Raw genomic sequence first — 15,937 nt, forward strand, 5'->3', positions numbered from 1 at the left:
TCAGTATCTGACAGCAAGAGAGTTGGGCTGGGGTCAATAGGTTTTGAGAGGATTGAACACTAACTGCTCAAAAAAATTGATGTCTTTTATATGAACTCCATTGCAAGAGCCCTCATCTCTGTCTCCACCCCGCCACCCCCTTGTACTTAAGAACAGATACATAAGTTTCTGTTTATCTTGGGAAGGGAACCACAGTTAAAATATGCTTGAAGTGAATCTAAACGAGTGACGTTGACTGTCTGTTGATCCACATGTACACAAGCTCACAGAACTACTCTTATTGTCAAGGTACATAGCTGTTTTACAGAAACTATGAATGCTTCAAAGCCATGAGTGATAGTTGCTATGCTATGTTAATAATGCAATGCTATGTTAATAATGAAAAAAGCTAGCTAACATGACAAGTTTATTTCATAACCCTGCTCACGTAGCTTGCTACTATAAATATGGATAAAAAAAAGTGAAGGTCTGCAGTTAAAGGACTTATATTTTTCTGACTCTATAATAGTAAAGACATAAAATAGCTGAAACAAGCCACAACACTAATAGAAATGCTTCTGTTTTTGTAGCTTTAATATGATGCTGAGAAAACCTGTACTTCAGTACCTTCTCTGATCTCTTTAATGTGCTCTCTTTTTCTGCCCAAGCGCTCTGAAATAAAACACAAAACATTATATCAGACTGAGTTTTAAAAATTGTGAAGATGCACATCAAGACAATTTTCAGCTGCAAGAGGTATTTCTTTGACTTCATTCAATCCATTTCATACCTGAGCAAATTTCCCTAAATATTGGAGAATACGTTAGGATACCAAGCAGAAAGCAGAGTTTTCTAGCCCAAATCCAGAATTGGTCCCCCCACCACCTAAATCCCTAATTATCACCAAAAATTCTTCAGAGCAAGCATATTTAAACAGAACAGCATTTGGGGTGGATGGAGGACAGAGGATGGCAGTACATTGAATGGTGGGGAAGAGAAAAAAGGTCCCTTAAGAAGCCCTGGAAGACCAGATAGTGAGCTTTCTTCTCATTCACTGGGAAATACCATTGTCCCAGAGATTTCCAGAAGGATTCAAGGAATAAACAGAGATGGTTTCCAGGTCTCTTGTTCAGGGTAATTATGGTTATTAGTAGATGTATTAGTAATTTACAAGATTTTTGGCAAAGTCAAGTCTGTTTACCTTAAAAAAAAAAATTTGACTTGTGAATTTTTGCCAAGATCTGTGGAGTTTCAACATGGAATTGCATGTGACCTTTTTTTCTTGGTTATTTTTTTATTTAGTTTACATCTGTATTTAGCCATTCATGTACTTACCTGTACCACTCGCTCATGTGAGATAAGATGGAGCAATCCAATTTTATTTAAATAAAGATCACTGGATCAAATGAGATAGAAATCTTCACAAACAAGACTACCTAGTTACAGTTCCATTTAAAAAGAGCTGAGACTGTTTTTTCTAAAACTGGATCTGTCTTAACTGTTTGATCTTCTTCAGTAGAATGAATTTAACTTTGGAAAGCTTTATTTGAACTGAAGTGAGAGAAGAGTTGAAAAAGTTAAAACAGCCCCCGCAAAAAATTCCACCCCCCTCCAAAAAACTGAAAAATTAGCATACTGTCAGGCACCTTCAGATGACTAGGAGAGGTCACACCTAAGAGCTACTTTCTCAGTCTGTCAGGGAGATGGCAGTGTACTGATTTAAACTCCCTCCAGAGGTAATACAATCATCTACCCTGGAAATCTTCAAGAGGAGACTAGACAGTTATCTTGCTGGGGTGACCTTACCCCAGATGGCTTTCCTGCTTAGTGCAGGGGGGCTGGATTTGATGACAGGGGCAATGCATAGTGGGTGCACCCCTGTCTGGCTGCATTCCCTGTTTAGCCAGTGGGCAGGAGGACAGGTGGGAGCACCAGTGCCCCACCTGCGAGCACTGGCCAGGGAGCGGGGCCACCAGCAAAAGCAGCCATGCTGCTTCCGGAAGTGGCACGGCCACTTTTACAGCGAGTGAGATGGGCTGCAGGATTGGCTGCTGGGCACCCCCCATCAGCAGGAGGTACCCCCCCCCCCCCGGTCGCTGACTGGTGTCGGGGGAGGTGGGGGGGGCACGTACCCCCCTGACTCAAGAGGCACCAGACACCCATGCCTGATGATCTTGCAAGATCCCTTCCAGCCCCTTACAATCTATGAATCAAAGGGTTTTTTTTTTCTATATCCCACATACCAAATACTTGGTATTTCATTGGAACCCTGAATTGTGCAGATACCACTGGGAATATCAAACACTTACAAAAGCCACAAAATTCCACATTTTTCTTAGTGATCTAATGTTTCTGCAACAGAAGAAAGCTAAGTGCAGCAATACAGGTTGAATTTAATCAAATGATTCTTGAAATTAACAATATAACATGTTAAAGATATTTGTCAGTAAAACTTAGAGTGGAATTCTATTTCCCTTTGTGCACCTAAATGCCAGCTTTCAGCTGCTAAATGCTAAAAATGCAATTTGTTTGCAGGTAGCAATTCTATTTCTTCTGCAGTGTAGGCGCATAAGCATGCACATGTAGACTGAGCCTGCTCAGTAGGCTACACATTGGCAACACACATGGTCACATATGTGCACCAACTGTGGATATATCCTGCCATCCAGAGCAAGAAAAGGTAAGCCAGAAACTTATGACTACTAGATATTAGGCTCTGAAGAAGAAGGGCCTTTCCTTTTTTTTCATAGACATTAGGGCTGGAAGGGACCTCATGAAATCATCGGGTACAGCCCCCTCCCCAAGGGGCAGGAAGTCAGCTAGGGTCAAAGGATCCCAGCAAGATAAGCCTCCAAATGTTTCTTAAAAGTGTCCAGAGTAGGTGCTTGCACCACCTCTAGGGGGAGTCTGTTCTACGCCTTGGGGGCTTGGACAGTGAAGTTTTTACTCATGTCCAGCCTAAAATGGTCTTGCAGGAATTTGTGACCGCTGGACCTTGTCATCCCTTGGGGGTGCTCTGGTGAACAGGCCTTATTCCCCCAGATCCTGATGCACACCCATTATGTATTTATAGGCTGCCACCAAGTCACCCCTGAGCCTGCACTTCTCCATGGTGAAGAGTCCCATAGCTCACAGCCTCTCTTCATAAGGCCTGTTCTCTCGACCTCTGATCATACACATAGATTTCATAGACATTAGGGCTGGAAGGGACCTTGGAAGATCATCGAGTCCAGCCCCCCGTCTGAAGGCCAGGAAGTCAGCTGGGGTCACAGGATCCCAGCAAGATAAGCATCCAATTCTCTCTTGAAGGCGTTCAATGTAGGTGCTTGAACTACCTCCGATGGCAGGCTGCTCCAGATCTTGGGGGCTCAGACAGTAAAGAAATTCTTCCTTATGTCCAGCCTGAAATGGTCTTGCAGTAGTATATGACCGTTTGACCTCGTCATCCCTTGGGGCACTCGGGTGAACAAACGTTCCCCCAGATACTGGTGGTTACCCCTGATAAACTTATAGGTGGCCACCAGATCACCCCTGAGCCTGTGCTTTTCCAGGCTAAAAAGCTAAAGAGCCCCCCCAACATAGCTCTCCTCTGGACTCTTTCAAGCTTCTCCATGTCCCTCCTGAATTGTGGAGCCTAGAATTGAATGCAGTACTCCAGCTGTGGCCTCACCAAGGCCAAGTACAACAGGAGGATGACATCCTGAGTCTTGCTCCGGTAGATACAAGCCAGAATTTTGTTTGCTTTGCTGCCTGCGGTATCACATTGGTGGCTCACGTTCATCTTGACCCCCAAGTCCCTTTTGGTCATAGTGCTAGCGAGCGTAGCATTGCTGAGCCTATATAGTGTGATGGGAGCTCCCCCCCACACCCGAGGTGGAGCACCTTGCATTTCTCTGTATTGAATGCCATCAAGTTTTCATCCACCCACCTTGCAAGCCCATCAAGGTTGGCCTGGATCATCAGCCTATCCTCAAGTGTGAATACTCTTCCTCAAAGTTTCGTGTTGTCAGCAAACTTAGCCAGTCTGCTTCTGACACCAGAGCCCAGATCACTTCAGACCTGTTTCACCCTCAATTGCTGAATGGTTAGGGCACTTGTCCTGTAAGCCAGGGACCCCAATTCTAGGTTCCCATCTCACTCAGAGCAGATGTGAACCTACATGTATCTAACATCCCAGCACAGAGCTCAAATCACCAAACCAAAGATCAGGCATCATCCAAACTCATCTCTGGGTTGAGTGACTCTTACATAGTTTATATTCTTCCAAATCTAGACTGTAACAGAAGCTTGGACAATGGTTCTCTTATGGAAAAATAACTTGCCATTGCCTAGTACCATGACAGCCATGGTGGAGGGTGAGAGATACAAGATCCCCTTACACTGCAATGACTGCATCTTCTGCAGACATACCTTTGCCAGCTTTAAAGTAGCAAACTTGGCTGCTGCTAGCAGTGTAGCCACTGCAACACAGGGCTCATCATGACTTGCAAAACCCCACATAGAAGATGGGTAAATACTCAATTAGTCCACACTGAAAACTGCCCCTTTTCTCAATGTTTGACCGCCACCTGCTTCAATGATGATGTAGGTAGAGCTGCTTAACCAAAGTGCTCTACAGCTCATCAGCTACCTGATAAAGTCATGCAGTGACACCTGAGTCTAATATGCAGCATGCAATAATCCAGGGCTGTCCAGCTGGTAGCCTGCAAGCTCTCACCTGACTGCTGCTCTTCCCATTGCTCCTGCTACTACCATTACCACCACTATTGTTGGTGGGGTCGACAGGCAGGGTTGCTAATTGTCCATAAATTTATGGGCAGTTGGTAAAAATTCAGGCCAAAAATGCCTGTCTATAAAGTCTGTAAATAAATTTAAGTCCTCTGTAAAAACAGTCAAGTTCTTGCTGCTTTGTGAAGCTTCCTTCTAGGAAAGGATGGGGACAGCTGGACCTTGACTGAAGCACAGAAAGAACGGAACAGCACAACGTGATGTCTAAGTGGGAGCACAGCATGCTGAAGGAAGCCTTCTTTCAGTATTTTGTGGACCCCTTCCCCTCTAGCCATGCACTGCTGTTCTTGCTTCCCATCCTATAATACTACTGGGTTCAAAGTAGGCTTCTTTTGGGGTCTGTGCTGTGATAGGAAAAGCAGGCTGGCAGGGGTAAGGCTGGAGGTGGATAGGCTGGGCAGGACAGCATAGTGAGGGTTGGAGCTGGGGTGGATGTCAAGTGTAAAACCAAGAATATATATTTTTTACTACAGTAAAAACACATGTCAATAAAAAAAGCCTGTCAGTAACACGTTTGCAAATTGTCAGTAAAAAAAAAGAAGTTATTGGGTTGTCAACACTTTCTCCAGGTTTCCACTCCCTTTTCCAGCTTCTGCTTCTTGCCCTCACCTCTGAGGGCAGGGCAGAACAGCCCACAGGGGTATGGGGAGCCCATAGCTTAAGCAAGGGTGGGGGCACACTGCTGACATGATGGAGGAGACATGGCAGTGCCTGTGGGATGAGGGGAGCCAGAAGAGCTCATGCTGCAGGCACCCTCTGGCTGCTCAGAAATTGTGCAGCCTGGCAATAATCCACTAAACCAAATTACAGACAATTTACAAATAAAAGCAATGGTTATGTTAATATGAAGGATTGTATAGTCTATATGCTATTAGGAGGGACCAGTATTCAATTCCATACTGTCAGGGTCTTCCCAGTCTCTTGGACAAGTCACTCAGGGCTAGATATAACTCAGCATTTAGTAGGCATTTAAACCAACTGTTGTAAGGATCAAGGCATTAAACATTGCAAGGTGTTAATATCACTGTATTTATCTGAATCTAAGATGACCCCAAATTTAAGTCAATCCCGCAATAATTAGATTATATAGAAAGGAAAGGTATATATTTTAAAATGGCAAGGTTCTTTGAGTGATGTGATATCTTTTATTAGATTAACTGAGTAGTTGGAAAAAAGTTCTTGGCAAGCTTTCAGGTGCAATCACCCTTCTTCAGAGAACAGCAGACTCCCTATGCCTGAAGAAGGGTGACTGCACCTGAAAGCTTGCCAAGAACTTTTTTCCAATTACTCAGTTGGTCTAATAAAAGATATCACATCTACTCAAAGAACCTTGCCTGCCTATGTCCTTACACCAACACAGCTACAACCAAAAACCCAGCATATATTTTAAAATAATTTTCGTATATACAATCTAATTATTGGAGGATCATTAATTTACCTCCTTCCACTGCTGCAGGGGGGCAGGCAGTGGGGAGCAGGTGGTGTGAGGAGGTGAAGCTTGAGTCTGGCCCCCTGCCACATCTACCTGCCCTCCCCCACAGCCTTGGGACACCCCTTCCCCCTCTGCCCCTTGTCCTGCCCCTTTCCACAGCCTCTGCTCCCCTTTCCCTCTCTCCCGCTGAACAGCCTTTGCTCCCTCTGTCCCCCTCCCACTCCAGCCTCTGCTCCCTTCTTCCCTCTCCTCTGAACAGTCTCTGTTTCCCCTTTCTCCCTCCCCACAGTCCTGCTTCCCCTCTTCCCCTCCCCAACTTCTGTTCCCCTCCCCCTTGCTCCATGCCAGCAGTTAATTTTGTTTTACTTTGTCCCCATTTTAGCCTGGGCCACTGAGCACAACCCCAGACCAGGCCCCGTAGCAGCCATGCAGGCCATGTGTGCTACAGGGTTGCGCTGGGGCTGTGCTCAGTGCCCCAGGCAGCAGCAAGGACAGACTCTGCCAGTGTGGAGCGAAGGTAAGTTGGAGAGGGAGAAGAAAAGGCAGGGGAGTAGAGGCTGTGGAGGGCAGGGGCACAGAGACTGGTGGAAGAAGCTGCAGGGGAGCGATTGGGGGGGGGGGCAACAACTGTGATTACAGTCCAAACCTTGGATAGGGGCTGGTGCCCAACCCCCTCTCCCCCGCTCTATTCTATGGCAAGGGCCTTTTTTCTCTGTCTTAGAATCGAGTAAATATGGTATGCTCATGAAAGACTAGAAAAGTACCCAATATAGAACAAAAGGTCCAAGATTTGTCAAGAATAGTTTAGAAAAATCACTTTTTCAGTTATCCCTTTAAAAAAAAAAAGTTTTAGATAACCTGCTCCCAGCCAAAATATTTTTCTCCAAGCAAAATGGGAAAATGTAGTAAATATTATATAATCACTGTGCTTTATTTCTACCAGATTTACTTGAGACTTTGTATCATAATTATGAATGCAACCAAGTCTAGGAGGAATCCGCAGCATTCACTATGCATGTACATAAAACAAGAACAATAGAACCTCCATATTTTATGTTTTCCATTTGGTAATGTATGAGGTCAAATATACTGCAATATATTCAAAGTCTAGAAGAGTTGATCTCAACCTTTTTAGACTCCAGGCACCCCTGGAAAAATACCAGCTCTTACTTTTCATTCTGTTTTCAACTATGGAAAAATAGAGTAATTTCTCTGTTGCAAAGAACTCATAAAGGTCACAAGAGGTCAAAATAGATTTAACACTGTGCATTCCTATTTGAAATTCCTGGGTTTATTTTGTGAATCTTGTTTGTATACTAAACACTGCTAACAAGCATGGCAGCCTGTGGCACACTTGAAAGGATCTCAAGGCACCCCAGGGTGCTGTGGTCTCCCTGGTTGAGACCCACTGGTCTAGAAGCAGCAGATGATTCTTCAGTATAACATGTATTACATACCCTAAATGCATCCATAAGATCAGGCTGCTCCATAAGCTTGGGAAAAGTTGCTAAAATAGGATTACTAATTAAATCTGAAATGGAAAAGAAGCATACAGATTTTGTTACGATTCATAATATTTTTAGATAAGACTACAGGAATGTTAAAAATGGCTTGCAGAAGCATTCGATGATTTTGTATACCACTACATTCTCTCATAATTTCTAACAGCCCTAGAATATAAACAACTGCAAATGCGCTGCTACTTAGGCACCAACTTTGTTTTTTGCTGGTGGGTGCTTGCAGACACAGAAACTAACCCCCGAAAAAACAGTACTTTACTTTTAACTCAGCGTGTTCCCCTGCCGAGCCCCATGCATGCCCAGAAGAGGCGTTAAAGCTCTGCAGCATCTGGCTCTTTAGTGGGGCTTTTTTGGCACTTTTATCTAATAGCTGATTGAATCAGCTTTAGCTAAAAGCGCCAGCCCTGCTGAAGCGCTTGATCTTTACAGACACTGCAGAGCTGGGTTGAAGTCGCACGCTGCTTCTTCCCATAAAGTGCATTTTTTTATTTTTAACATCTGCAAGCATGGGTCTGTAGGTGCTAATTTTTTTCAGTGGTTGTTTGAGCCCCACAGCATGCATGAAGTTGGTGCCTACATGCTGCTATTTCCGTATTGTAAAAGTGAAGTTCTCAAGCTGTAGGAAACGTTAATAGCTTACTATTATCCAAATATTCCTGGAAAGTAAGACAAAACTAAACTGCTTTTTCTAAGAGTCTAAAAACTCTGTGAACTGATTTTTTTCAGGAATTTTAGTTAACTCAAAATACATAAATACCTTTGACATAAACCTGATTATCATGCACTTTATTTTGGTTTTCCTACACACAGAAGTATATAATGAGAATCCAACAGATGAAAACAGAATTTATACAGAAACAAGGTGCAAATACTTAGTGAAGGAGATTAACCCTTAGAACGGCTTTCAAAGGGCTATGATGGAGTCTCCATTACTTGAAATCTTTAAAATTAATGTTCACTCTTTTTCAAAAAGACACCATATAGCTCAAACAGAAGTTACGATCGTTCTAAAAAAATTACAGAATGAAGTTATTTGATCCATATTAGTCAGGCAATCAAACTAGATGATCAGAAGGACTCTTCTGACCATAATAAACTATCATTTTTCAGTTTATGGTTTTATTAAATAAAATGAGAGCATGCACATCACAAAAACTGAATAAAATCCTGATTTTCCAATGTACTAAGTGTGGAGATTAACTTCGGTGAAAGATGTGATGGTAGTTATAGCTTTAGGTACTTTTGAAAACTGAAACTACTATTTAAGTGCCTAGCTATGGACTGAAATTGTTAGCTTAAGTATTCTGGTAAGTGCAGATTCAAAGTCTTTTACTATAGAAGTAGATCATGCATTATTTCAAAAGCCTAATACAGAGACACAGGAGAAAGATCAAGGAATGTTCAGACAGTATCATTTTGCAGTATGAAAAACCATCAACCCACTACACAATGACTGTGAGTTGTAATTTTCTGTATTTCTGTAATGATTGTAACAATAGGCACATTCAGAAAAAAACTGTGCAGTGATGGTTATGTTTTTAAAAGGAAAAATCTAAACCTGTATCTCGCTTTGTTCTTTCCACAGCTGAATGTAAGCCTTAAGAGTTCCTCCACTCCTCCTCCGCCTATCTCCACAATTGACAAAATATGGGTAAAATTATTAGTCTTAAATATAGAAACACTTACCTGATCTCTTGTGGAAAGCATAAAAATGTACTCATTAAAAATTAACAAGCAAAACATTTGATCTTGGCAGTTAAGAGGAAGTTAGAAATGTTTACAAGAACTGAGAAAAAGCCGCCTCTGAGGGCAAACTGCATGCATTGTCATGCCATATACTACAAAGACACACATTTGGGATCAACAAAGCATGATGTAGTAATTTTGAGGTGAGCTGGAAACAATGGAGGAACAACAGGTTGATTCTAAATTATGAGAAACAAGTATTGTGAATTCCTCAGTGAACGGCGTATGAATACAAACATTACAGTATTCATACAGTATTCACTTGCATGCTTTCTTGAAAGCTTCACTGAAAACATTTCATTCATACATCACTGAAAACAAAATTTGATTTGTAATGTTTGCCTTCCATTATGGGAATTTAAGTCAAATATGAAACTCATTTGACACAAGTTAAAGTGTTACAAAACTGAATATAAAGCTAATCTTGAGCAGATGAGAATGACAATTAGGGACTCTGTAAGAGTGACTTGAGCAGAATGGGTTTCATTTAACTTCCATGGAAAAAATGCAAATAATATTTCTTCAAGCTGAATGGTTATAATATGTAAGCAGTCCATAGATATGAGACAACATATGTAGGATTACATCAAACAGAAAGAAATGAAACACAGATCTTTCTTAAACTGGAACTCATGAAAGTTGTCTTAGACTGGGGAGAAAGTGCTGATTAGGGACAGATTTTTTCCAAGGCAGGAACCTGATTTAAACCCTACTTATGGGAGAAATTGGAGAGAATGAAATAAATGTGCTTTAAAGGTCTGATTCTTCTCCTAATGTAGGCAACAACAAAACACACATGGGTTACAATGGGGCTTGATCAAACCCTTCTTACTAAGTTAGTTTATATAGCAATTGTTGCTAGTCAGATTTAGAGCCTTGGCTAGGTTTAATTTTTATAATGTCATCCTAGCTGGCTGGGCCATGTTGTGTTGTGGATATATATTATCTCTTTTTAGGAGAGAAAATTACTTACTATATCTCAGGACATAACAGTGCATTGTTTTCTGCTAGGCACAACACCTGGAAATTCTGGAAGCATTTTCTTACTGAATAAACTACAGGGTGGCACCATGGGGTGCCTATACACAAGCAGGGAGGCTGCTCCAGTGCACTGTAATTACAGTGTGCCAGAGCAGACCTGACTGAGTCTTATGTATCAGTATCCCTGTGCTTCAGAATGGTGGTGGGGGTGCTTTCTATGAGCTTTAGATAAAGCTCCCTGCCACCATTTTGAAGTGCAGGGACACTGATACACGAGATGCTCCACGTGGTCTAATTAAAGCACTTCCCCCACCCAACTCCCAGAGCACATGTATAAATGCCCTTAGAAACTAAGTGGCTCAGAGAGATATAAGCTTCTATAGGAAACATGCTACTTTGTCAGATGCTATGAATGGATTTAGTAGCATCTAACAAAGTCAGTTGTTGTCTACAAAAGCTCATGCCTTTCTGAACCAGTTAGCTAGCTTCTAAGGTGTTACCCTCCCATATCTTCTACCTGACTTCAGACCAACATGGCTAACCACTTATTTCTGCCGCAAGTACTTTCAAGTACTTGGAAGCAAAGGACAAAAACACTCCCTTTTTTCCCCTGGCATTATTATTCATACAAACATAAGAATTGCCACACTGGTTAAGACGAAAGGTCTATCTAACCCAGTATGCTTTCTCTGCAAGTAGCAAGTAGAATATGCCTTTGAGAAATAATTAACCAGAATAACTCACAATATTGATTTCTCATAATTTGCCACAATAACAATTCTTACCAGCACTCTGCGCGCTTATTCTGTCCTTCAGGAGCACATCACCAAGAATTTGTCGATAAAGTATCAAGAGGTGAATGCAGCACATGCTGCCAATCAATGTTTCTGGTAGCAGACTATAAGAGAAATACGAGGTTGTGTATCTATTCAAAACAGCTTATGGAAAGCAATCCTGTGAACCTGAATAGGTATTACAACCACATCATTGTACATGAATAAATATCTATTGGAAGTAATAACAGATGCAGTAAGCCAGAAGTGTGTAGATATACTCTCTTTCATAAAGAGTGTGTGAAGTACTTCTGTGTTACTGATGAAAAAGACATTTAGAAGACAGAAAATGAAGCTAACCAAAGGTGTTTTTAATCTGAGCAACTAAACAGCAGAACAGTCATTAAAATATCAATTTAGTGTTAGATATTTTCCAGAGAGGAACAGAATTTAAATCCTAGGAAGGCCCTTGGAGTGCCATTTACACTTAAAGAACATGAAACTTCTTCAAAGGAAGTCATTGGCAAAAATCCCAATGATTACAACAAGATGGGATCAAACATTCATGACCAAGTTAGTTTATGTAGCAACTACAGCAATACTGCCCATCTAAATTCAGATCCTGTTTTTAAAGATGTTTAATCAGTGAAATAAGGCATAAATTATTTGCAAATATTAAAAGCAACCACGTATACTGGATGTGCCAAAAGAATTCTCAGTCTTCAGACATTTAATCCAAACACAAGTCACATGCTGACTTAAATCTCAGAGCACCAAAATGTATTGTCCTGAGTTCAGAATCTGGCCCAGATGATCTGATGGTTAAAGTCAGCTCCATTAGCTTTATCTTTGCTTGAACCCAGAAACTTATATCTTACTTGAATACTTGGATGACTCCACTTTCACTTATACTGCTTTGGGTTTGTTTTTGTTTTTTTGATAAATAGTTCTACTCCCTCATACAGGTAGTCCCCAATTCTGCTTTGTTAACCCAGACAAATAAAGAATGGGCACACCTACACATGCAATTAATGTGCATGAATAAACTGTGTGCAACACATGAAGCTGGATCAGAGCACCCCAGGCTTGCAGGAGACCTGGGGGGTCAGCCTGCCAACCCAGGGCTGCTCCAACCTGTCTCCATATGCTGTGGAGCAGCTGGCTGAGGCACAAGGGTTGCCTTCTGGCTAGCCCCACACTGAAGCAACCTGTGCCCCAGCCAACTGCGCACAAAAAAATTAGTCAACTGCGCAGTAAATATCTCATGTAGATGTGCCCAATGCAAAGGGAAATGATCTCTATACCATTAGCAGAGGTACCTCTAAGGGTATGTTTATATCATGCCCTGGCATTCCCAGGGAATGTTGTCTTCAAACACGCTCTGTCTGCCCACTCCTAGTCTCCAGCAGAGCAGAGAGCTCCTCAGGGTGGCTTCATCACCTCATTCCCAGGTATGGCATTGGCAAGCAGAAGGTTGGGGTGGGCTCAACAATGATGGCTGCAGGTGTATGAAGAATGCAGTGCAGACATGCTAAGGCAGCTACATCTGATGGTTTACATTTTGCCACTCTTTCTTCATTAAAGTCATTCCTGTTCTTGAGGGTGGGTCTACACTACAAACTGGAAGTGCAACCGCCTCATATGGTTTAATATAACTGCACTAGGTACCAGTAGCAGGTACTGGAGTGGCAGCAACACACGCTGTTTCAACCAACCTCGGACCCTTGGTCAAGGCAGCTGACCCATGTTGCCACTGCTATTAGTATCCAATGTGGTCAGATTAAACCTAGCACAGGTATGTTTAAATGAAATGCAGTTATACCTCTGACAGTAGCAGATGTAGCCCTATATACCTCCACAGAAACTGTACTAGGAGAGGGGATCTCATCTTGAGATAGAAATCACATGTGATAACTGACTATTAGCTAAAGAAATTAATTCTAAATTCATCTAATACTATAGGTCAGAGGCAGGCAACTATTTTGGCTGGAGGGCTACTTAATGAGTTTTGGTGAGCTATTGAGGGCCGCAAGGGTAGCCCTGCCCTTTGACAGGCACCCCTCCGGCCACCATCTTGGGACTGGAAGTCCCACACCCTAACCTCTGACATTTGCTTCCAGAAGACCCTCCCCTTGCCCCTGGAAGTATGCTCTTTTTGGGAAGGTGGTTTGCCAGCTTGGAACTGGAAATTTTTATATATAAATGATTGCATGATAAGCTCAAAATGAAGTCTTACTCTTGTGTATTGTGGGGGGGGGGCATGGGGTTTGTGTGTGTGGATGTGGGGGTATGTATGGAGGTAGGTGGGTGGGTATGGGGTTTGTGGGGAGCTATGTGGAGGGTGGCTGGGGGTGTGGGGTATGTGCGCGTAGCAGTGAGAGGGGCTCCCCCCAGAGGCAGATGTGTGTAGGTAGATGCGCTGTTTCTGGGGGGTGTGATTGTGTGTAGGGGAGGGTGCGGTTGTAGGGCTTCAGGGGATGGTTTGTGGGTATTGTGGGGTTTGCCTGGGAGCCCCAGCATCCATCCCCACCCCACAAAAGCCCAGAGGCAATGAGCCCTGTGGTGTCTCCCCGGCACCGCCCCAGCCCTACCTGTGCCTGCTCTGTACTGTGTAACCGTGGCACATCCTGCTGCCCCATGGCACACAGTGGGGCTGGGGCACCTCCGCAGCAGGACCGCCTTTCTAGGTAGCCCAAGCAGTGGCAGCTCCTTCCAGGTGCCACTGCCGCTGGCTCCAGCCCCACAGTACAGCTGGGGACCCACATGCGCAGCCCTGTACCTGCTCTGGACTCGCTTACCTGAGCTCAGCAGTAGCAGCAGGGCGGTGGCGGGGCAGAAACTGTTACCTGGTGTGGGTAAAAGCAGCCCTTCCCCCTCACAGCTGCCAGCGCTCCCTGCTCCAGCCACCCAGAGCCCATGTCACACTGGGCTGCCCTGTGTCTCTGCCACCTCTGGGCTGCCCAGCAGGGCAACGGTAACAGTGCAGAGTAGCCACTGGGCAGCCCAGAGGTGGCAGTGACCATGGCAGAGCATCTTTGGAGATAGACTTGTTAACTTAGGGAGAAGGCTTTAATCTAAGTTTGCTGGGGGAGGGAGACCAAGTCTTGAGGTAAGTGGGAAAGTGAGCGACCTGGAGAAACCATAAGCAGGAGGGGGCAACAGGGGAGGCCTTATCATTCTTCTTGAGAAAATAGGGCAATTGGCTAGTTACCTCAAGTGTCTGCACACAAATGCACAGAGCCTGTGAAATAAGCAGGAGGAATTGGAAGTCCTTGCAGTTCCAGAACTATGATGCGATTGGAACAACAGAGACTTGGTGGGATAGCTCACATAACTGGAGCACTGTCATGGATGGGTATAAACTGTTCAGGAAGGACAGGCAGGGGGGGAGAAGGGGAGGAGTTGCACTGTATGTAAAAGAGCTGTATGATTGCTCAGAGCTGCAGTTTGGAATTGGAGACAGGCCTGTTGAAAGTCTCTGGGTTATGGTTACAGGGGAGAACAATAAAGGGGATGTTGTGGTGGGGGTCTGCTATAGAGGAGGATGAGGTAGATGAGGCTTGCTTCAAACAGCTAGTGGAAGTTTCCTGATTACAGGCCCTGGTTCACGTGGGGAACTTCAATCACCCAGATGTGCTGGGAGGGCAATACAGCAGTGAGCAGGCAATCCAGGAAGTTTTTGGAGAGTGTTGGGGACAACTTCCTGGTGCAAGTGTTGGAGAGGCTACCTAGGGGCCATGCTCTTGACCTGCTGGTCATAAACAGGGAAGAATTGTGGGGAATGTAGATGTGGATGGCAACTTGGGCAGCAGCAACCATGAGATGACTGACTTCAGGGTCCTGAGGAAATGAAGCAAGGAGGGCAGCAGAGAAAGGACCTGGGACTTCAGAAAAGCAGACTTCAATACACTTGGGGTACTGATGAGCAGGATACCCTGGGAGGCCCATCTGAGGGGAAAGGGAGTCCAGGGATGCTGGCTGTATTTTAAAGAAACCTTATTGAGGGCTCAGGAATGAATCATCCTGATGTGCAGGAAGAATGGTAGGTGACCAGCTTGGCTTAGCAGGGAACGCTTCAGTGAGCTAACGCAGAAAATGGAAGCTTACAAAAAGTGGAATTGGACAAATAACTAAGGAGGAGTATAAGAACACTGCTTGAACATGCAGGGATGAAATCAGGAAGGCCAAAGTGCAACTAGAGTTGCAGCTACCAAGGAACATGAAGAGTAACAAGAAAGGTTTCTATAAGTATACAGGCAGTCCTCAACTTATGACTGAGTTATGACAAATGGCACTTGCAACCTTTATAAATTTACACTGTTTCAAGGTTCCGATGCTGGTTTCGACTTTACAATGGTTGACACAGCTGCCTCCAGCTGTTAAGTCCCTTGTGGTGGGGGGGAGGGGGGAAGGAAGGTAGGAAAATAGGCTGTACAGGCATGATAGAGAAGGTAGGAAAGGGGGGGGTGGCACTCTATGTCAAGGAGCACTACACATCCTCTGCCAGCAGAATGGGGTCAGAGGAAGGGCAAGCTGAAGTGCTCTGGGTCAAGATTCAGGGGGGGCAGGGGGAGAGGGATTTGACGGTGGGGGTCTACTACAGACCCCCCAACCAAGAGGAGGAGCTGGACAGGGAATTTTCAGGCCAGCTTGCAGAGGCACTAAAAGCAAGGGATGTAGTTGTCATGGGCGATTTTAATTACCCAGACATCTGCTGG

The 15,937-nt window shown here is 44.0% G+C and overlaps 1 protein-coding gene across 6 annotated transcripts in view; it reads right to left on the reverse strand.

Annotated features, from left to right (window-relative positions):
• The window catches only part of NPHP1 (nephrocystin 1), an 88,253-nt gene that overhangs the window by 10,000 nt on the left and 62,316 nt on the right, over nt 1-15,937 (reverse strand). For 3 of the 6 annotated variants that reach the window (XM_019516093.1, XM_019516091.1, XM_019516094.1), the window contains 3 exons: nt 11,232-11,344; nt 7,657-7,730; nt 607-651 (listed from right to left, as the gene is read on the reverse strand). In XM_019516093.1, the coding sequence (XP_019371638.1) occupies nt 607-651; nt 7,657-7,730; nt 11,232-11,344 (232 nt within the window). The remainder of the gene's footprint in view (nt 1-606; nt 652-7,656; nt 7,731-11,231; nt 11,345-15,937) is intronic. The other 3 variants (XM_019516095.1, XM_019516096.1, XM_019516092.1) reach the window with 2 other exon arrangements.

The sequence above is a fragment of the Gavialis gangeticus genome, unplaced genomic scaffold (assembly GCF_001723915.1).
Source record: "Gavialis gangeticus isolate Ggan-Ray unplaced genomic scaffold, GavGan_comp1, whole genome shotgun sequence".
NCBI lineage: Eukaryota > Metazoa > Chordata > Crocodylia > Gavialidae > Gavialis > Gavialis gangeticus.